This window comes from Nicotiana tabacum, chromosome 18 (genome assembly GCF_000715075.1).
Source record: "Nicotiana tabacum cultivar K326 chromosome 18, ASM71507v2, whole genome shotgun sequence".
NCBI lineage: Eukaryota > Viridiplantae > Streptophyta > Magnoliopsida > Solanales > Solanaceae > Nicotiana > Nicotiana tabacum.
The window spans coordinates 123,474,149-123,498,821 of record NC_134097.1 but is presented as its reverse complement, the minus strand read 5'-3'; the positions used below and the strand labels follow the sequence as shown (position 1 = coordinate 123,498,821).

General features: G+C 33.5%; 1 protein-coding gene across 1 annotated transcript; it reads right to left on the bottom strand.

Annotated features, from left to right (window-relative positions):
* Positions 1–23,268: 23,268 nt before the first annotated feature.
* LOC142172681 (uncharacterized) lies at positions 23,269–23,763 on the bottom strand. Its single transcript, XM_075236350.1, has one exon. It carries the CDS (start codon positions 23,761–23,763, stop codon positions 23,269–23,271), a length of 495 nt encoding a protein of 164 aa, XP_075092451.1.
* Between the last annotated feature and the right edge of the window lie 910 nt (positions 23,764–24,673).

Genomic DNA, 24,673 nt, shown 5'->3' with positions numbered 1-24,673 from the left:
AATTCGTTCAACGTAAAACTAATTAAAGGATAAAGCAATTTTTTTCATCACCATTCTCGATATTAAGAAAATATTGGATGAATCAACCTTTGAATATGCAAGTTTCAACTATAATATCGTGTGGAAGGTCAAACACTCAAGTTTTTAGTTGGTAAGTATTGATAGGCAGGGGGGGAGGGGGGAGTATTGATAATTGAGTTATATTTATGATCTCATTTATTAGCCATTTCACATAGTTGGAATTAATACTACTAAATTCTTGATAGATATAGTAAGATCCTAGTATTAAAACCTTGGACGGTGAGATCCAGATCTATACAAGTGTGATATTTTGAAAATTGATCTAGCCTTTGAACGTTACTCTCTAGTTTAGTCAAAATTATCAACTTGTTTCTACAGATTTCACATAAAGTGTGAAATATTATGTAAACGTGTAATTATTATTCAAAGTCTGAATTTGAGGGCTTTGGTTATGTTGTTAGATTTGACTAGTATTAGTACACATGCGATGCGCGGACACAAATATCACATTAGAATTTGAGTTATTGAAATTACCTTAAAATTTAAAACTTCCATATAACATGTTTCTTTTTGTTTATATTTTTATTTTATATATGTAACAATCTAACTCCTTGATTTAGTACTTGTATTTTATTTTGTGGTCAATATTAAATAATGCTAAACATATCATGTTTGTGATATGTCTTGTTTGAGCATATTATTTAACAAAATTCTTACTACCACTTTATGTTTCACAGCAAATTCGAATAAGTTTTATCCTTCTACATTTTCACCCAAAACAACTCTCTCTTTAATCTTTGCTTATAGTTATTGCATTATCTATTACTTAATAATGTTATATTCATGTGATCTTTTATTAGCTTACCAATTGACTTGATATCTTGCTTATTACCCTTTTGATAAACATATATAAATATAATTTTTTTATTCCTAAAATTTAATTTATTTTTGTACTTTTTTCCTCTTACTTGGAACTCTATTTTCATTAAATCTTTCAATAATATTTTTGAGTATTATTTAATTATTTAATATACTTATAGTTAATTAATTCAAAGTATAAATATTCTCACACTATCTCTATTTTCCTCTTTATACATCCTCTTCCCTACTATGAATTTTTTATTAGTTTTTTTACATTAATATTTTACCAATAAACAAAATATATAATATCACATTTTATTTTAAGTTATAACTTTGAATTAGTTTAAAATATTAATTGATAATTTTTTTATTATTATATTTTAAATCTATTGAATTTTCTTATAATTATTTTTTGTATCACGTGTAGTTAAATTTTCTTTCTCTTCTAACGTTAGGATACAAATAGACTTTAATTTTCGTTCATAAAATTACCCACATGAGATATTTATTTTGTATTTCGTTAGTTTTAATTTGTTATCCAATTTTTAGTTTTTTATTTAGTAAAACTTTAATTTTGTAGTCCTATCCATAGTTTGAGTGTTTCGCCATAATTTTAATCTAAATCTCAAGTTCAAATCGTCTTTCCCTTCTATTTCTAATATTGAATATTTTTAAATTTTTTATTATTGCTATTAAGTTACCTAATATATAGTATTTTATTTTCTTATGTGGCTTTCGTTAACATGCCTCTTTATTTTATATCATAATCTATTTATATCCTTTAATATCATTATATAAATCGATGTATGATTTTTTTAATCTTGAAATAAATATTTATTTTATTTAAAATTAATACCCAAAATTATCAAATTGTTTAAGCATTATATATTTACTTTATTTTATTTTTTAAACCAATTCTTAGTATAAATAACCTCACATTATCTCTAATTTATAATAGTTTGATTTTTTTAAAGTTTTTAATCTATTAAACTTCAGTTATGTGGCCTTATCCACGTCATGGCCATTTTTTATCATACTTAAAAAAAAATTATATCAAATTTAAATAAGTTTTATCCTTTTTTGTTCTTTATGATAGAAATTTTGATTTTTTCTCTGTTTGTTTCTCATTTTGCTATTGTATATTCAATACTTAATATTATTAACGTTTTTTTTTGGTAAGTAAAATTTGTTATTTCACGAACCAAGTATAATCTTTACAATTCGCATTCATTAGGATCTTGGACATCATACCCCAAGTCCTATACTTTCTCGTTTTTCCTAATTACAGACAAAAAAATAAAAGGAAACTCTGTAAAGCAGTCTAGTACTATCTCAAATTTTAGGATACTCTTTCATCTCCTGTAGCTTGCTATCTAGCTTCTTATATTTACTACCACAACTATGAATTTCCTGTGATATTACCCGTATGATGGCCTTATTTTGCCTAGCCTTCCCTTGAAAGATCCTCAAGTTCCTCTCATTCCATATGTGATAGACGCATGCTACCAAACAGATTCTATACACATTTGAATTTGCAAATTTCCCCTTTGCATGCACCTCTGCCCATTGAACTTCTTCATTTTACCCTTTTGCTTTCCTTTGGATTCCTTGTCATTCCAATAAGCTATCCCAGATTTGTGATGTTACTCCACACTTAAAGAACAAATGTTCTGCACTTTCTAGTTCTCTTGCACACAATGGACACGATAGATCATCAATTTGACTCCATTTTGCCACTCTATCTCTTGTTAACAGCCTCCCATGTAAGTTTAAGTATAGTATGAATAGCCATCTAGGAGCTCCAGAGTTGTTACAGATTAATCTTCTCCATGAGCATTTTGGATAATCACCCTGGAACTTCTTGTACATCTTTTGTATGGTGAAGCCTTGCATCTGATTGAGTTCTTCTTCTTGTATCCCCACTTCTTCCAAATATTCAGCAACCTTTAGTATCTTCTGTACAATCCAAGACGCCTGCATTGGTTTGCTCTTCTACAGACTAACTCTCCTTCCATAGTAACAATGTATCCATTTTACCCATAGTTTATCCTTCTTATTGCATATGTTCCACAGCAATTTGCACACAGCTGCCTTGTTCCACAATTGGATGTCCATAATGTTCATCCCCCCTGCTACCTTTGGCATACAGATTCTATCCCAGGCAATAAGTGCCCTATGTGATACATCAACACCTCCTGTCCAGAGGAACCTTTTGCACACACTCTCAATCATTTGTATCAACTTCCTAGGTAATGTAAAAATCTGAGACCAGAAAGTTTGTATTGAGAAAAGAACACTTTTAATAAGTTGTAATCTCCCTGCATAAGACAAAAACTTTGAAGTCCAGCTAGTAATCCTGCCAATTATCTTGTCAATTAGTGGCTTGCACTGAGTTATTGATAGCCTCTTTGTACTGAGAGGGACCCCTAGGTATCTTATAGGCAGCTCACCCTTTAAGAAACCTAGATGATCCAATATATCAAGTTGCAATGTCTGGTTCACTCCCCCAAAGTATACACTACTTTTCTCCACATTTGCTTTCAGCCCAGAAACCTTAGAGAACATTTGAAAACTAGCATACAGTGCTTTCACAGACTCCATGTCTCCTTTACAAAACAAGAGCAAATCATCTGCAAAACTGAGTTGTATTATATTTAGCTTAGCATATTTTTGATGGAATTTGAAAGACTTGTTCCCCTTAAGCCCATTTAACATTCTTGTGAAGTATTCCATTACTAGCACAAACAAAAAAGGGGACATGGAATCTCCCTATCTCAGTCCCTTCTTTGCTGGAAAAGGCTTCATAGGATTACCATTTATAAGTATAGAGTAGGATACTGTAGTTACACATTTCATGATCCATGTAATGAACTCTTGTGGAAAGCATAGTTGGTCCAGAATTTGCTATGAGAAACACCACTCAACAGAGTTATATGCCTTATTCATATCAATCTTCAAACAACATCTTGGAGTAATATTCTTCCTGCTATAACCTTTTACAATCTCATGGCTTAGAATGATGTTGTCTGAAATTATCCTCCCTGGTACAAAAGCTGATTGGCTATCATCAACCAAGTAGTCCATCACCTGTTGAAGTCTGCTAGTTATGATTTTGGATATGACTTTATAGATGGTAGTACAACATGATATTGGCCTAAACTCTGAGATTCTTAATGGATTTTGCACTTTAGGAACTAAAGTCACTATAGTGCAGTTGATTGGTCTGTACATTTATGAAGTTCTAAAGAAGTCCTGAACTGCACTTCATCTCCTATAATTGCCCATGTCTTTTTAAAGAATAGTGGATTATACCCATCACACCCTGGAGCCTTTGAGTCATCTATGCCTTTTAGTGCTTGGACAATCTAATCCCTTGTCATAGGTTCTATCAGTTTTACTTGTTGTGCTCTTGTCAGTATGCTTCCTCTCTTCATCACATCTGGTGTAATTGTTGGGATCTCCTTTGCAGCTGTTCCTAATAGTTTCTGATAGAACTGAATGATTTCCTGTTGTACTTCCTCCTGATTCCGAGTCTGCATTCCTGTTTGGGTGACTAGCTTTATAATCTTCTTTTGAGCATTCATGTTCTTTATACTAGCATGAAAGAAAGCTGAATTTGAATCCCCTAGTCTCAACCATTGGATCGTGGACTTTTGTTTCAGTATACCCTCCTCAATTGTACTTCATTTTTCTAGCTTGTCTTTTAGATCCTTTTCATCATTCTTCAAACTCTTTGTATGGTTTAGGTCTCTTATTAGCATCTACATCCTCTGTAACTCTCCCCTTATGAGTGTGATCTTCCCATGAATTTCGCTATACTCCTCTTGATGCAGCTGCTTCAGCCCATTCTTAAGTTTTTTAAGCTTCAGCTAGATTCTTTTCATTGTTGGTCCTTGTATGTTCCTCTCCCATGCTGCTTTAACTATGTCTTCAAATTCCTTGTGCTCAGCAAGGTTGTTGAAAAATTTAAAAGGTTTTGGACTGTTCTATTGTTCCTGCTCAAAATAAAGACACAAAGGTGTATGGTCAGAAAACAAAGGGTCCTGCACCACCACCTCCAATTGCCTCATATTCATCATTCATCCATCATTTACTAGTGCTCTATCTATTTTGCTATGTACATGACTATTTGTTCATGTAAACTCCCTCCCAACATATCTAAGTTCTGTCATTCCTGTATTTTCTAAGAAATCATTGAAATCCCTTATCTCTGCTTCCATAACAGGGTTCCCATTGTACCTATATTCCCAACTTTGTATTGCATTATAGTCACCCATTGCAATCCAAGGTCCCTTTAGCTCCCTATGCAACTGTGTTAACTCCTCCCACATGTTCCTTCTTTGTTCAATAGTGTGCAGCCCATATATTGCTGAAAATCAGAATTCTTCCTTGCTCTCAATTAAAGTAATCTTCCCTGTGATCATCTGCTCAGATTTATTATGCTGCACAAACTCCACTACTCCTGGATCCCATACTACCCATATTCTTCCTTTTGTACTAGCTACATAATTGTCATTCCACTTCCAGCTCTGTGCAATTTTTTGTATGATTTTCCTTGCCACATCTTTCTTCACCTTGTGCTCAATAATAGCTATTAAGCCTACCTTATTGTCTCTAATATATTTGTCGCACCTCCTTTTTACATACCCGAGAGGGTGCAAGGGAGTTTTCTCCAATTAAAGGACAGTCGAAACGGGATTTGTTTGTTTGTTTCAGAGTCGCCACCTGGGAATTTTAAGGCGTCCCAAGTCACCGGTTTTAATCCCTGAATCGAGGATAATATGACTCTGTCTATTTAACAGTCTGCGCACCAGAAATCCGGATAAGGAATTCTGTTAACCCGGGAGAAGGTGTTAGGCATTCCCGAGTTCCGTGGTTCTAGCACGGTCGCTCAACTGTTATATTGGCTTGATTATTTTGATTTGTAAAATACATTTTTATTGCATGATTTTATTGTTACCGCTTCTATTTATATTTAAAGACCCTTCTTTGAATTGAATCACGCGTACGTGTATTCGTGTTATAAATTATATTTTTTTTAAAAACATGCGGAGTTGTGTCACGCGCACGTGTACACAATAATATAGATAATATTTTTATTATAATAATTATTTTTGAAATTATGCTTTAATAAAATCAAGAACATTCGCCCTTTTTGTATAATTAAGTAGTGAACCTCACATCTCGGTTTTTTATGAAATTAATAATGATATTCTCCGAGGAATCCCTTTTATTAAATATTCGATCGAAGTTGCGCGAACGCATAATCCGAATTGCTTTTAGAAATATAATTAGGTTACGCGAACGTATCCCTAATCACAAAAATATTCTTGATAAGGTTCTCTACAAATTGTTATTATGTGTTGACCGCGAGCCTTGTTTTACACATATGAATCATATACCTCAAATTTTAAAGAATTAATGACGTGAAAAAGAAAACAGACAATACGTATCTAAAACTAACATTTTTCGTGGATACAACCTTTGGATGTCCATAAATCGAATCGTGTATAAAATTGGGAAAGAACTTAAAATGGTAAACAAATTAATATTTTCCGCAGAATCTTCATTGTTTCATTTAAGGCGAACTCTTTTTCTATATATCTTTTACATAAAATGCCACGATTCGTTTATAAATCCTATGTCCTTCTCATGTATTTGTTTTAGTCCAAAGTTGCAATGGTTTGGTTAATGTTTGCAATGGAAGATAAGAGTCAAGTTGATAAGAAAGAGAACTATTATACAAATTGATTCAATAAAATTACATCACATGCAATATAGTTGTACGTTTGAACCATTCCTAATATTGTATCAACTCACCTTCCACATATGATTATATATATACTCATCATCATGCCATATATGAACATACAACTTATATCAATCTAAACGAAAATCAGATTTTTTTTTACAAGATATACTAATAATGTAATTTATTGATACTTCCATTCTACTTTACATTTAGCTAACAATATTACGGGATGTAATTAATGGCCCATTTTATGCCATGTTCCATACCTTGGTATTTTAATCATGACTTCACTTAATGAAAATTCCGAAATAGATGATATTATTACAACACTTAAACGAATTTTAAGAGGTAACAATTATCTTATATTCATTACGCCAAACGTACTACTATATTAATCAACTGAAACAAAAACCAAATTTTTAACTAATGAACTTGAACGAATGGAAAACAGAATTATAATTCCCGAACTTCATTAATTTGTCATGTTGAAGTTTTTCGTGACATGAATTTACAAATATGTACCTGATATTGGAAGCAAAAGAAAATGAAGATGAGAATCAGCAGCAGTAATAACAGTACAACAGCAATAACTGCCCAGCAACAGTAACAACCCAGTAACAGACCGGTGGAGTAGTAATCCCAAAAACAAAAGCTTTAAGCTTTAAATGAAACAACAACCATTAATACTAATTTCAAACAAAGAAAGAAAGCAGTAGATTTTTAGTTTTTATTTTTATTTTTGAAAGCTTAAATATTTTTCGGAATTTTTCTCTCTTCTATTCTCTGTCTGTTTTTTCTCTCTATCTGTGTGTGTATTTTTTTTCTCGTATCTCTCTTTATTGTCTCCCTTGTCTTGTGTTCAAGACTTCATATATATAATCTCATCCCATAAATCTTTCAATTAATTAAAATCAATACTTTTTCTCTACCCAACTCATTATCTTCCCACTCATCCCCATTACATTAAATAAACATATCACACCACCCCATTTCATTTTGTCCCCCATGCCTAACATAAAATAATGCAAGATTCCCCCTTTAAATTAAATCTTGTCCCCCCCTTTATATTAAATAACCATATCACAACCCACCCCATTTTATTTTGTCCCCCATGCTTCATATAAACAATTACAAAATGTACAATTCCTAAACTACCCCTCTGACCCTATTACAAATTACTATTTTACCCCCGAAAGTACTATAAATTACCAAACTACCCATCATCTATAACACATCAATTAATCAAACTTAACCAAAATATAGACAATATGATCAATTTCTAACAATATTCAAACAACAATATGAACACAGATGAACATCATAACAACAATATCACATGAACACGATTTTAACAACATTTCAACAACAAATCACATGAACACAAATTGAACAACAAAGAACAACTAAAATTTGATTGAACAATATTTTAGCAACAAAACCTATTTTTGGATTTAAACAACAACAACAATCAAACAAGTACATTTAGATTAAATTCAATAATATTGAACTTAAAATCAACTCTAACAACATTACAACAAACAATTCTTATATTAAACTTTAAACAAGATTATGAGAACAATTCAAGCAATAATCATAAATGGTAAACAAGAAATCAAACTATACAAAATTCGGATTCAAGATCATCCAAACAAAGTATGAACATGAATGAATCTATTTTAACACAACAAACATGACGGATTAAACGATTAAATCAATATATTCCTTTAACACAACTAAATTCTTTTTAGACAAATAACAAGATCGACGAATAAACAATTATGAACTTAAGCTTGAACTTAACAATATTAATAATTTCTAACAATACATAAACTCATGAAACAAATTGAAGAAATAGTTAATTAAATTTCAATTTGAATCTAACAAACATCAAACTAACAAATATTCACTTAAACAATAATACAAACATGAAATGAATATGAAAACAACTAATTAAACTTCTATTTTGAAATCTGAAAATTAATTTAACAAAACAACATGAACACACTAGAAAATTATTTCAACGATGAATCAACGAACAAGACAAGGATTAAATCATTTAACGATTTTGGATCCGAAAAATATCAAACAAAAATAAAACTTAGAACAACTAACCGGAGATGAACAACGACGAACTCGAACCATGTATGGACTGTTTTGACAAATATCAACCAAAGCTCGAACAAAAGCTTGAACTCGACTTTATTGAGTAACGTCGAAACAGTAGCAATAATTTACGCGAAGCAGAAGCAACGTTTGGTTGTTTGGTTGAGATAGAAGCAGCAGCGACGGGGCTTCGAACAACAAAAGGAACAAACAACGGGGTGGTCGACGCACAAGCAGAAGCAACTGGTGGCGACGAAGGACTGTTTTGCCGGAGAAGATGAAGCTCGACCAAACGACGACGAACTAGAGCAACAATGGTGGACGAAGAAGATGAAGTGCTTGGGCAACAGCTGTTTGGACGATGAGGGTGTGTCGAAGAAGAAGGTAAAGGGCAGCCATGGATGCTTGGTTGGAGCTTTGGAGGAAGAAGAAGAAGATAGGAGAGGGGGGGGATGGTTTAGATTTTTTCTTCTTTTTTTTTTGTTTTATTGTTTGTAAGATAATAGAGGTGTTGGGTTATGGACTGGGTCGACCCAGTTCGAAATGGACTGGGTCATAGGGAAGATTGGGCCATTTTTTGGGCATGTGGCTTGAAATCGAAGAAGAGGCCCAATTCCGACTTTCTTTATATTTTCGCTCTCTTTTCTTCTTTTATTTCTTCTAAAACTAATCTATAAAATATTTAAACTATTATTAAGAATTAAATTAAGTTATAAAAGCGCAAATTAACTCCCAATAACAATTAACGCACAATTAAGTAATAATAAAGCATAAAATTGTATATTTGGACATTAAATGCTAAAAATGCAAACGATGCCTATTTTTGTAATTTTTAATTTTTGTAAAACAAATTTAATTACTAACAATTTTAGAATTAAATCCTACATGCAAAATGCGACATATTTTTGTATTTTTTTATTAATTTAGCAAATAAACACGCACAGACAAATACAAATAATTATTCAAAATATCACAAAATATCACAAAATTGCACACCAAAGAAAAATCATTTTATTTTTGGATTTTTTGGGAGTAATTCTCATATTGGGCAAAAATCACGTGCTTACAATATTTCTTTATTTCTTTTTGCTTATATACTTTATTCAATCCTCTAACATTCCATGTTACTATCTTCATATAGGTATGAATGGGCCATCCTCCTCCTGCATCACTTCCCATCTATTCTTACTACTAGCTCCCACACTTATCTGTATTGAAGTTGAAGGATCTGGTGAATTGCTCTCATTTGCTATACTTATTCCCCCATGTTTTGAGTTTCTTGCTGTAGATTTATTCTTCACTGTCTGCCAACCTTCCTCATCCTCCTGTCTTTGTGGTGACAAATCTTCCTGTGGCTTTTCTATTCCTTTTTGCTTTTCATCCTGTTTTTGAACTTGTATAATAGTTGCTTTGTCATGCTTCTCTTCCACTTGTTCTTTCCTTCGCCAAAACTATTGTGACTTTTGGTCTCTTCCTTTTTGCTTTATTTCTTCCTTCTGTAGTTCTTGGCAGACATGTCCCAATTGTAGACATTTTGTGCAATACTAAGGCATTCAATCGTACCAAACATCTTGCTCAAACTCCCTGCCATTAGGATCTTCTACCATAATCTGTTTTGGAAGTGGCTTAGTCACATCCATTTTCACTAGAATTCGAGCATATGAAATGCGCTCAACTCTAGTAGTACATGCATCTGCATATATATAGGTATTCCCAAAGTACTCCCAATTCGACTCAATGAATCATCTTCCTAACAATTAAGAGGTAGTTTAGGCAATTGGATCCATAGTGGTATAGTTTTCAACACCTCATTAGCAAAGTCAAAAGTCGCAGTCCACACTTTAACCACCATAGGCTTGCTATTCATCATATATGGCCTTGAATAGAGCACACCATCTCTATATTCTATTGTGTCAAATTTAACCATAAAATACCCATCATTATGAAGGTATATTGATGGTTTTGCAGCAAAATTCCACTGAAATGAGACAAATCTTTCAAACGCAGCAATAGTAGGAGTTTCACCCACTACATACACAATCACAGCCATTCTCCATTTCTCAGTAGCTCGCTCCACAACCTCTTTGTCTAATTTAGCTACCTTGACCCCATTTTTAATTGTAGGGGCAATATACTGTAAATTCATACCTCAAGTAGCTATTTTATTTTCAGTGAATAGGCTCTTCCATTTCATCTTTGCAGTTGTCGCAGCTGGGATCTCCAATTTCCTCTGAGCTCCAGTTTCCCCCATACCTTTCCCTGCTCCATTCCTCTCAGCTTCCTCAATTACAGCAGCAACACTCTTGTTAGGTTCTAATTGAGCTGAATTTGAGCCTTCTATAGTCAACGGTGGTGTTTTTGCTCCTTTTGCTAAATCTGGCCACTGTTCCATTGGTTTTTCTGTTACTGTTTCATTGATTTTCTTAGCTTTCTCATCAGATTTTTCAGCTGGCTCTCTATCTACTTCCTTCGCTGCTAGATCTCTCAGATCCACAGTAGTTGCATGTCGTCGAGGCCGGCCTCGCGGCATTTTCCGGTGAAGTTGGCGCAAGATAGCAAAGTCGCACTATCCTAGCGGCACTGAGATATTTATATATATTATTAACGTTGTCATATGCTTTTTATTAGTTTACTTGAATTTAATATCCACTTTATCACATTCATTTTAATATAATACAAATAAAAAATAAAAATTATTTCAATAGTAACTTTGACTCTATTGCTCATATTCTTAATTATGAATTTTCTTATCATATTAAAAAAAAAAAAGTCCCATCTCAAATTCAAATATATCTTATTCTTCTATTTTCTCCATTGGACCACATTTCCAAAAATCATCTTATACTTTCAAACTTAACCTAGCAATACTCAATTCAAATATTAATCGTAAAAACTATAATTGTTGCAATAATATTTTCACTATTATTTTAAGAAATATTTATTTATGTATAAAATATTTATTGTCCGAATTGTCAACATTAATATAACCTCATTATATATATTACTATTTAATTATTTTTTCTGCCATAATTGAATTATACACAAAATTTAATTAAAGATTACTATAGTAATGTATATTGTTCACAAATAAGGTCAGATACAAAGTTTGTACTAAATAAAAAATTATTATTCCAACTTAAAATTATTGTGTAAGATAAAAAATAAGAATTTAATTAATTCTTTCTCAAAAAAAGATACCTACCATAACTGAATTATATACAAAATTTTAATTAAAGATACCTACAGTAATGTATACTACACCCAAATAAGGTCAGATACAAAGTTTGTACTAAATAAAGAATTACTATTTCAACTTAAAATTAATGTGTAGGATACAAAACGAAAATTTAATTGATTCTTTCTCAAAAAAGGATACCTACCATAACAGAATTATGCATAAAATTTTAATTAAAGATACCTACAGTAATGTATATTGTACCAAAATAAGGTCTGTTACAAAGCTTGATCAATTAATTAAAATTCGTCCCTACCATAATTTATTTCGTCCCTACCATAATTATACAAAAAAAATGTTAACTAAATTATACTACTAATAGAGATTTGTATCGTAATTAAAAAATAATTCTTATTGAACTACTACTTCCATTAATTATGTTTCTATTAATAATTCAAATTTTTATTGTTGTCTTAAAATTTTTAAGTGGCTTTTTTTTAGCTTGTCACTTAGCTTAACGTCATGCTTCACTACTCTCCTTTTAATATAATATAATATAAATTTGCATACTTAAAAAAATCAAGCATATGAGGTTTTGAAATATTTTCTCAATCTCAAAGTGGAAACAAACGGAGTAGATTTGATATCTTTGTTATTTTTGAAATTAGGAGTATTAGTACTACTCACTCCACCTCATCTGGACATATTTATGTGGTTAGGTTTGAGGTAGATTTTAGAAATTTTGTTCAGATTTATATCTATATTAAAAAATTATTAAAAGTATATAAATATTTAGCTCATAATTCAATCCGATAGTTTTGTCATTATTATACATTAATTTAAGATCGTTGTAGGCAAAGTTCAAATCTAGAACCTGCGTCTACTCACTTCTTGTTGGTGTTTATAGCTTTAATGAGGAACATTTTATATTTTCAAAATTGAATTAAGTTAACTCGAGAGAAAATGTTATTAAAAGAAAAAACAAAAGAGGGGATGAGGGTAAAGTAGAAAACTAGAAAACGATAAAATCTAACAAAAAAGATCGTTGTAACAAAATCTAACAAAATTGATAAAATAATGACGAAACAATCCGATAGTTTCGTCATTATTATACATTAATTTAAGATCGTTGTAGGCAAAGTTCAAATCTAGAACCTGCGTCTACTCATTTCTTGTTGGTGTTTATAGCTTTAACGAGGAACATTTTATATTTTCAAAATTGAATTAAGTTAACTCGAGAGAAAATGTAATTAAAAAAAAAAACAAGAGAGGGGATGAGGGTAAAGTAGGAAACTAGAAAACGATAGAATCTAACAAAAAAGTTTGAGAAAGAGTGTATCTGAAAAGTGACTTTGAGAGACCAGCTAGTTCAACTTTGTTTTTTGTTTTTTTAATTATCTATTTCAAGTGTTGTACTTAAAAAGTTGATATAATTCCATACCCAGAGACACTGCACACGAGAAGGGCAGTTACAAAAAAGCTAAATTCACTGGCGAATTTTATTCCATAGCATCGCTACTATATTTGATTTTTGTATTTGTTGTTGTCTTTTAGGTTGTCCAAACATAGGAGAAAAATTCCTTTACTTGTCCTCATGCCCTGTTATTAGTTGTTAAAAAGATAACTTTAAACGATTTTTTGAAATTAAAATTATATATAAATTAATATGCATTTAAAATTAAAGCTTTCTTACTGAAAAAATACAGTGTAAGTACTGTATTACAAGTAGTACATATCAAATTGATCTCATCTTTCATGCTTTCCTGATCTGACAAGCAAATTCGTAATCTTGTAGAATCAATGAATCCAAGAAAATTAATCCATAAATTCTCGATAATAAACCATCTCAAGTCCATTTTTTCTTTTTTGGTAAGTAAATTTTTCATTTCACAAACCAAATATAACATTACAGCACATCTTTGCTAGGAACTTGGACATCATGCCCCAAGTCCTATATTCATCAGATAACTCTTCCTTGTAAGACAGTTTGTTATTGGCAAGTTGGAAGTGGGACGTTTCTTTCTCGTACCGTGCCTGTTAGCCTTGGAACTGATCATTATGAAATAGCGCATAACAGGTACGAGATTGACTCAACAGGCACGAGATTGACTCAACATGCACGAGATTGATTTAACAGGCACGAGATTGACTCAATAGGCACGAGATCCTAAAGTTAATTATTTTTTAACAGAAAAATCAAATTTATTTGAATTTTAAATTCAAAATTCGAATAGATAGTCGTGTCTGTTTGTAAAACAAGACATCTTTTCTGAAAGGGTCTGTTGGTTGCCTATAAATACATAAGAATTCCAACGAAATGATATAGAAAATCACAAGTGTTATTGCAGGCTTTGTTGTATCCTGAAGAGAATCGTTTTGTATTTTCCCTAAATTAGTATACAGGCGATAACTCTTTAAGGACATTCGATTTTCACGCCTCAAAGCCAATTTTGTTTATTATAAAATAACAATCTTAAAGAGTTATTCTGCTATGGAGAAATTGATGTCTGTTGTTGAGAATCCGAAGGAGTTCATCAAACTTGATCGCTTTGATGGAACGAACTTTACCCGTTGGAGAGACAAGATGATATTCTTGTTGTCCGCTCTCAATATCTACTATGTTCTTGATTCTGCCTTGCCTCCGATGCCTGAGCCCATAGCAGAAGATTCTGACGTAGTCAAGGAAGAAAGGAAGAAACGAGAACATGATGAACTGTTGTGTCGCGGCCATATTCTGAATACTTTGACAGATCGACTCTATGATCTTTACTGCAATCTGAAGTCACCAAGAGAGATTTGGACTGCTCTACAAACTGCATACCATAATGAAAACCGAGGTATTGACAAATTCCTGGCTCCGCAGTACTTTGAATTTAAAATATTTGATACTAGGCCTATAATGGATCAGATTCATGAACTGCAAATCTTAGTATCAAAACTAAGTGATCTTGAAGTTAAAATTCCTGATGCACTTCAAATAGGTGCTATTCTTTCGAAATTGCCTTCCTCTTGGAATGACTATAGAAAGAAAATCCTACATTATATGGATAAAATTGAACAATTTCGTACTCACATTCAAATTGAAAGTGAGACTCGTGCTCGTGATGCTATTAGTCAGCCTTCGAGTTCCGCAGTCAATTTTATCAGTCAGAATGATTCAGGAAGTGGGAACAAACATCTGAAAGTTTCCAAAAAGTCTTCTTTTAAAAAGAGAAAGAACTTTAGTCGTCATCATTGTGGAAAGAAAGGCCATATGATTCGGGACTGCAGATATAGAAAGGCAGGAATAAATTTCAATGCAGGCAATACCGAAAAGTCTAGAAAGATTAAAAAATCTAAAAATTCTGAAAAGGCAAACGTAGTGGAAAATTCTGCCCAAGGACTGGTTGCCATGGTTTCCGCAATGCAAATTGGTATGGTCACAGAGTTGAATGTGGCTACCGCTGCTACAAATACTCAAGACTGGTGGCTAGATTCGGGTGCTACTATTCATGTCTGTTATGACAAGAAGATGTTCAAGACATATGCAGAAGTGCAGGATTCTGAACAAGTCTTGATGGGAAACCATGTTGCGGCAGATGTTGCTGGAAAAGGAAGTATTGAGATTAACTTCACATCTGGCCAGAAGTTGACGTTACTGAATGTGTATCATGTTCCTGATATGAAGAAAAACTTAATGTCTGCTGCTTTGCTGTCAAAGAAAGGCTTCAAGATAGTTATTGAGTCTGATCATGTAATAGTGTCTAAGAATGGAGTTTTTGTTGGAAAAGGCTATAACTGTAACGGCATGTTCAAATTGAGTATTAATGAAATAAATTATGTTTCTGCTTACATCGTTGAGTCTGATTCTTGTTTATGGCATGCTAGACTAGGACATTTAAATTTTGGCTCCTTGAATTATATGTCCAAAAATTGTTATATCTCATGTAAAACTCAACATATAAAATGTGAAATTTGCATACAAGCAAAGATGACTAAGAAACCATTTCGTAAAGTTGAAAAATCCACAGAACTATTAGATTTAATACATTCAGACTTGTGTGAATTAAATGGAGAATTAACTAGAGGAGGCAAAAGATATTTTATTACTTTTATAGATGACTTCTCTAGATTTACATATGTTTACCTACTTAGAACTAAGGACGAAGCTTTTCAAAAGTTTAAAGAATACAAGTCTGTTGTGGAAAATCAAAGGAGTAGGAAAATTAAAATTATTCGAAGTGATAGAGGCGGAGAATAGTTTCCTAACGAATTTAATAAGTTCTGTGAAGGGCATGGCCTAATACATCAAATGAGTGCCCCTTATACTCCTCAACAAAATGGGTTAGCGGAAAGAAAAAATAGAACTTTGGTGGATATGGTTAATGCTATGTTACTTAATGCACATCTGCCACATAATTTATGGGGTGAAGCACTACTAACTGCATGTTATATTTTAAATAGAGTACCTTCAAAAAGTATGCATATTTCGCCTTATGAGCTTTGGAATGGTAGAAAACCAAATTTAAATTATTTTAAAGTGTGGGGGTGTATATCCTATTATAGAGTACCTGACCATCAAAGAACAAAATTGGGTCCTAGAGGAATTAAAAGTATTTTTGTAGGATATGCACAACACTCCAAAGCTTATAGACTGCTAGATCTAGAATCTAATGTCATTATAGAATCTATACATGTTGAATTTATTGAAAATAGATTTATAAATGACAATGTTGATGAAATGACTGAAATAAATGGAAAACGTATTGATGCTAATAAATTGTCGCTTTCTGAAATTATTAAAACTAAGGAAAGAAGTGATGATATGCAGATAGAACCAAGGAAAAAGCCAAAGAATAAGAAAAGAAAAACATCTTGGTTCTGATTTTATTTCTTCACAATCTATAGTATTTCTTGTTGAAGGAGATAGGACAAAGGTTTGTAATCAAATTCCAATTGTATTAAATGTTGAAGAAGACCCAAAGACGTTTCAAGAAGCAATGTCTTCTAGAGACGCTGCTTTTTGGAAAGAGACCATTAATGATGAAATGGACTCAATTATATCCAACAACACTTGGGTTTTGGTTGATCTTCCTCTTGGATCAAAACCTATAGGTTGTAAGTGGGTCTTTAGGAGAAAGTACAATACAGATGGTTCTGTCCAAACCTTCAAAGCAAGATTAGTTGCAAAAGGTTTCACTCAAAAGGAAGGCATAGACTATTTTGATACATATGCTCCTGTTGCAAGAATAACATCCATTAGAGTCCTTTTATCCTTGGCCTCTATCTATGATCTTTACGTACATCAAATGGATGTTAAAACAGCCTTTTTAAATGGGAACCTTAGTGAAGAAATATATATGCAACAACCTGAAGGTTTCGTTCTTCCGGGAAACGAGAAGAAAGTTTGTAAATTGATAAAGTCTCTTTATGGTCTTAAACAAGCGCCTAAATAGTGGCATGAAAGATTTGATAGTGTAATACTATCAACCGGATTCATACATAATAATGCAGACAAGTGCATTTACTCTAAATTTACAAAAGAATATGGAGTAATAATTTGTTTATATGTCGATGACATGCTGATTTTTGGTACGAATCTACAAGGAATTACCGAGACCAAGAAGTATCTAACCTCAGTTTTTAAAATGAAGGATTTAAATAAAGTTGATACTATTTTGGTAATCAAGGTCAAAAGAGATAACAGGCAAGTGACTTTGTCACAAGCACATTATATAGATAAAATCCTTACTAAATTCAGTCATTTAGGAATAAAGGGGTATAATACTCCTTATGATTCTAGTGTTAAGCTAACTGCAAATACTGGAAGAGCAGTAGCACAGTTGGAGTATGCAAGTGCGATAGGTAGTATGATGTATGCAATGCATTGCACTAGACCCGACATTGCATTTGCTGTTTGTAAACTTTCAAGGTTTACCAGTAATCCAGGTAATGATCATTGGAAAGCAATAAGTAGAGTACTTGGATATTTAAAATATACAAAGCACTTAGGCATTTGCTATAATGGTTTTCCTAATGTATTAGAGGGATATTCTGATGCAAGTTGGATTACAAGTGTTAATGATAATAAATCCACATCAGGATGGATATTTACTCTAGGCGGTGGAGCCATTAGTTGGGCATCCAAGAAACAAACATGTATTTCCCATTCTACTATGGAATCTGAATTTATTGCATTAGCAGCTGCTGGAAAAGAAGCAGAATGGCTGAGGAATATGTTACTTGATATAAAGTTGTGGCCACAACCTATGCCAGCCATTTCCATATTCTGTGATAGTGAGACTACAATGTGTGTTGCTCACAATAAATAATGGTAAATCGAGACATATAAGCTTGAGACATGCTTATATCAGAGAATTAATTACAAATAGAGCTATAGCTATAATATATGTGAGATCAAATAAGAATTTGGCTGATCCACTTATGAAGCCATTAGGTAGAGATGTAGTACAACAAACTTGTGGAGGGATGGGGCTGAGACCCTTAAATTAAATACAAGGAATAGGAACCCCACTTTGAGTTAGTATTCACTCTAACAATATAAGTTCAATGGGTAATAACAAGTTACTTGTATTGTTTAAGCACTGATCTCCTCTTTAGGAGCCATAATTCTATTGTACTACTTACTGTTATATGAGGAGTTAAGGAGTTGTTAAATGCTTGTTATAACAGGGGCATAAAGACAAACTCCAAAGTGCATACTGTTACATGAAGAGGTTGATTAATCTTAATGGAATTATTAATGTCTGGAGTAACAGGGACATAGTAACTAATTCCACCTATATGAATATTGAAGTGGTGCCGCTTCTAGTAAGATTTAAAGGGTTGATCTTGTAAATATTCATGAATTCAGGATGAGCACATGGCCGTAAACGTGCTAAAGCGAATACTGGATTTTCTAAGCTACTTGATAACACTGTGTGTGTGGTACTTTCGGTTTTGGCACAAGGATTTGTGGTTCAAATCTTAAGATACCATTAACTTCGTCAAAACTTTAATATACTTACACTAAAGGAAAGTTCAAATCTGTAAAAGATACTTTCAATTATTCACAAGTGTTATGAAGTGAAATAACAAACTAGTGGGGGATTGTAAGATAGTTTGTTATTGGCAAGTTGGAAGTGGGACGTTTCTTTCTCGTACCATGCCTGTTAGCCTCGGAACTGATCATTATGAAATAGCGCATAACAGGCACGAGATTGACTCAACAGGCACGAGATTGACTCAACATGCACGAGATTGACTCAACAGACACGAGATTGATTCAACATGCACGAGATTGACTCAACAGACACGAGATTGACTCAACAGGCACGAGATCCTAAAGTTAAATATTTTTTAACAGAAAAATCAAATTTATTTGAATTTTAGATTCAAAATTCGAATAAATAGTCGTGTCTGTTTGTGAAACAAGACATTTTTTCTGAAAGGGTCTGTTGGTTGCCTATAAATACATAAGAATTCCAACGAAATGATATAAAAAATCACAAGTGTTATCGCAGGCTTTGTTGTATCCTGAAGAGAATCGTTTTGTATTTTCCCTAAATTAGTATACAGGCGATAACTCTTTAAGGACAGTCGGTTTTCACGCCTCAAAGCCAATTTTGTTTATTATAAAATAACATACCTACTCTACCATTGAGTTCTAGAATGAATACAAATTAGGCTATCCTCAATCTCTAGGGTACCGCTTCATAGCTGGCAGTTTCCCAGTTAACTTCTTATTCAGATTTCCTCGACTATAGACTTCATGTGCTATCAGACGTATAATGTTCTCCTTCTGGATTTACCTTGGAATATCCTCAAATTTCTTTCCATCCATATATGATAAATGCACGCGAACATGCACAGTCTATACATATTTGCCATTGCTGAATGACCATTTACATGAACCTCTGTTCATTGAACTTCTTCAGACCATCCTTGAGTCCTCCTTGTGATTCCCTGTCATTCCAATAATCTCTCCCACATTTGTGGTGTCATTGCACATTTAAAGAACAAATGATCAACTGTTTCCGGCTCTCTTGCACGTAGTGGATATGTCAAATCTTCAATCTGACTCCATTTGTCTGTTCTATCCATTATTTGCAATCTCCCTTATAAGTTGAGATACAATATAAACACCCATCTAGGAGCCCCATAGTTGTTACATATCAGTCTTCTCCAAGAGCATTTAGGGTACTCTCCTCGAATCTCCCTGTACATTTTTTGGATAGAGAAGTTCCTTATTTGTCCAAATTCCCTCTCTTGTAAGCCCACTTCTTCTAGGTATTTTGTTGCTTTTAAGATCTTCTGTACAATACAGGATGCTTGCTTAGGTTGATTCTTCCACAACGTGGTTCTTCTCCCATAGCAACAATGTATCCACTTCACCCATAGCTTATCCTTTTTGGTACATACATTCCAAAGCAGTTTGCATATAGCAACCTTATTCCAAGCTTGAATATCCATTATATTTAGTCCCCCATAAACTTTTGAAATGCAGAGTTTTTCCCACGCAATTAGTGCCCTTTTCGAAACATCCACTCCTTCTGTCCATAAAAATCTTTTACAGACACTTTCGATAATTTGAATCAGCTTCTTTGGTAGAGTAAAAATTTGGGACCAAAATGTCTGTATTCAAAAGAGGACACTCTTGATTAGCTGTAGTCTCCCCTTTAAGGAATCCTAGTTGGTCAAGTATTTCAAGTTGTAGTTGTTGGTTAACTCTACCAAAATACACATTGCTTTTATCCACATTTGCCTCCAGGCCTGAAACTCTTGAGAACAGCTTAAAACAAGTATACAAAACTTTCACTGAAGCCATATCACCTCGACAAAATAGTAGAAGGTTATCTGCAAACCCAAGTTGTACTATGTTCAACTTTGCACATTTAGGGTGAAATCTGAACTCCTTATCCTTATTATCCTTCACTCCATTTAGAACTCTTGTGAAATATTCCATGGCTAGTACAAATAGGAAAGGGGATATAGGTCTCCCTGTTTGAACCCTTTCTTTGCTGGGAATGGATTAATAGGATTACCATTTATGAGAATGGAATAGGATACTGTTATGACACACTTCATGACCCATTGAATGAATATCTATGGAAAATTCAGTTGCATTAGAATCTATTCTAGAAAGCACCACTCCACAGAATCATATGCCTTCCTCATATCAATCTTCATACATCATCTAGGTGAGATAGACTTCCCGTTGTACCCTTTAACTAGTTCATGACTAAGTATGGTATTGTCTGATATTACCCTGCTAGGAACAAATGCTGTCTGACTATCATCTACTAGATAATCTATTACCTCTTATAGTCAGCTAGTGATAATTTTGGATATAATCTTATATATGGTGGTGCAACGGGATATTGGTCTGAACTCAGCTATTTTGGAAGGATTTTACACCTTTGGTATCAAAGTCATTGTGGTGAAATTAATTGGCTTATATATCTCAGATGTTCTCAAAAACTCTTGGACGTCCTCAATTAGTTCATCCCCTATAATTTCCCATGTCTTCTTAAAAAACACTGCATTATAACCATCACACCCTGGGCTTTGGAATCTTTTATACTTTGTAAAGCCTAATAGACTTGTTCTTTAGACACATGAGCAATTAGCTTCAATTGTTGGTTTCTTGTCATCACATTTCTTCTCTTCATTACATCAGGTTCAATAGCTGGAATTTCCTCTACTGTTGATCCCAGAAGCTGCTTATAAAATTGAATGATTTCCTGTTGCACCTCCTCCTGATTTTGGGTATATGTCCATATCTGAGTGAGCAATCTAGTGATCTTCTTTTGAGCATTTCTATTCTTGATACTTGCATGGAAGAAAGCAGAATTTAAATCACCTAGCTTTAACCATTGAATTCTTGACTTCTGCTTGAGAATGTTTTCCTCTACCATAACCCATTTTTCCAGCTTCTCTTTCAGACATTTTTCAATGCTCTTCAATTACTCTGAGTGATTAGGAGTTCTCACTTACATTCACTTGTTGTAGCTTCTCTCGGGTAGCTTGGATCATTTCAGGAATTTTACTATACTTTTCAACATTTAACTGCTTCTAGCCTTGTTTCAGCATCTTTAACTTCTTCCAAATACTTTGCATAACAGGGATCTGCATATTTACTTCCCAAGTTTCCTTGGCTAGTCTTTGAAACTCATTATGATCTGCTAGGATATTGAAAAACTTGAAAGGTTTTGGACATGTTGTTGGTCTTATTCAAAGTATAAACATATAGGAGTATGATCAGAGAAGAGAGGGTCATGCAGTACCACCTCTAACTGTGTCATATCAATCATCCATCTAGCATTTACTAAAGCTCTGTCTATTCTGCTATATACATGATTATTTGTCCACGTGAATTCTCTGCCAACTGCTTTGAGTTCTGTCATTCCTGTGTTTAGCAAAAATTCAGAGAAGTCTCTAGTTTCTGCCTCCATAACAGGGTTACCATTATATCTATCTTCAATGCTTTGTGTGACATTATAGTATCCCATAGCAATCCAAGGTCCCTCTAACTTATTATGCAACTGTGTAACCTCTACCCACATGGCCTTTCTATGATCAATGGTGTGCAGACCATATACTGCTGACATCCAGAATTCTTTGTGAATTTGGCGGAGGAGAATCTTCCCAGGGATTAACTGTTCAGAACAACTATGCATGGTAAAATCCAGTACCCCAGGATCTCACAAGATCCATATTCTCCCTCTATTACTAGCCACATAATTATCAGTTCACTTCTAATTCAAGATATTTTTTGGATAATTTTCCTGCCATAGGTTGTTTCACCTTGTGCTTAATTATTGCTATCAAAACTACTTTGTTGTCTCTAACATATTGCTTTATTTCTCTTTGTTTATAGACTTTATTCAATCCTCTAACATTCTATGATACTATGTTATAAAAAGATCATCTGTATCCTGCATCACTTCCCACCTATTCATACTACTAGTACCTGAGCTTACTAGTGCAGACATCTGAGAGCTTGAGGGATCAAGAGTGTTGAAACCATTTGATGTGCTCACCCCTGTGTTCGCATATTTTTTGCCCCTTTAGAAATAGATTTATTTTTGACAGTCTTCCAACCTTCTTCTTCTATAGTCATTTCTAGACTTTTTGAGAGACTTTGTTGCTGTATATTTTCATTACCCTTCATCTTCATACCCTGTACTTGGGTGTGTGAAACTGCAACCTTTTGTATGACCTGATCACTTTGTAGCCCCCCTTCCTCATGTCCTATCTTCCTCCAGAATTGTTGAGGCTTCTGGTTTCTCCCCTTTTGTTGTTTTGGCAGAGCTTCTTTCTGTGATTCCTGGCACATATGATCTAGTTGCAAGTACTTATTGCAGTACATAGGCATCTAATCATACCAAATTTCCTGTTCAAATTCCCTTCCATTTGGATCCTCCACCATGATCTGTATGGGAAGAGGTCTAGTGACATCTATCTTGACCAAAATTCTGGCATATGATATACGTTCAACCTTTGTGGTGCAAGCATCAACATATATAAGAACTCCCAAAGTACTTCCAGTTCTGCTTAGTGAGTCATCCTCCCAGCAATTCAGTGGCAGCTTTGGAAGCTGAATCCATAATGGGATGGTCTTCAGTACTTCGTTAGTAAAGTCAAAATCAACATTCCACATTTTAACCACATCTGGTTTACTATTCATCGTGTAAGGTCCTGAATAGAGCACAACATCTTTATCTTCCATAACAACAAATTTTACCACAAAATACCCATCATTATGCAGATATATTGTGGGTTTAGCAATAAAATTCCATTGGAATGTGAAAAATCTTTCAAACGCAGCTATAGTAGGAGTTTTGCCCACTACATACACTATTACAGCCATTTTCCATCTCTCAGTAGCTCATTCAACCACCTCTTTGTCTAGTTTAGCCACTTTAACTCCATTCTTAATAGTAGGTGCTATGTATTGTAAATCCATACCTCTGGTAGCCATCTTATTCTCAGCGAAAATGTTCTTCCAATTTGTTGTTACTGCTGGCTGAACTGGTAATTTCAGTTTCCTCTGAGCACCAGATGTTCCCGTTCCCTTTTCACCTCCTGGTTGTTTAGGTCCTTAAATTATGATATTTTCACTCTTGTTCTGCACAGATTATACTGAATTTGAGCTTCCCTAATTATCGGCGGGGTCTTAAGCCCCTTTATAGTTAGGGCTGGTCATTGTTCCATTGGAATTTCCTCTTCTATAACTGTAATTACCTCATCTAATTCCTCTACTAACTGCCTTATTGGTCCTTTCAATGGTAGCTCCTTCGATTCCACACTTATCGCAGGTCTCCGAGGTCGACCTCGCAACATTTTTCGGTGATGATGGCACACAATAGTAGTAGCATTCTATCATACGCCAAGAGCGTCTTTCTATTGTCTACAAGTCCATTTTATACCATGACGAATTATGAATATATTCATTACTAAAGATTGTGGTGGGATAGATAAGAAATTTCAATCCTTAATCAGATGTCTTGAGTTTGAGTATGTAGACGAAAAAATTTATAGTAAAAAGTGCTTCCTCTTTAACGGATATCATGCAGACTAAATTTGAATTAGTCGTGCCCAAAGCGAGTACCTGGCACCAAGTGAGACACTAGTAACTCTCACTAATATAATATGTACCTTTTTTCATTTTTCGTATTGGTTATTTTATTCATGCTCGCAAGATAAGTAAATAAATATATTAGACAAGACATGAGTTTATTATCATTTTGTTTCTAACATCGCTATCAGAAATATCTCTA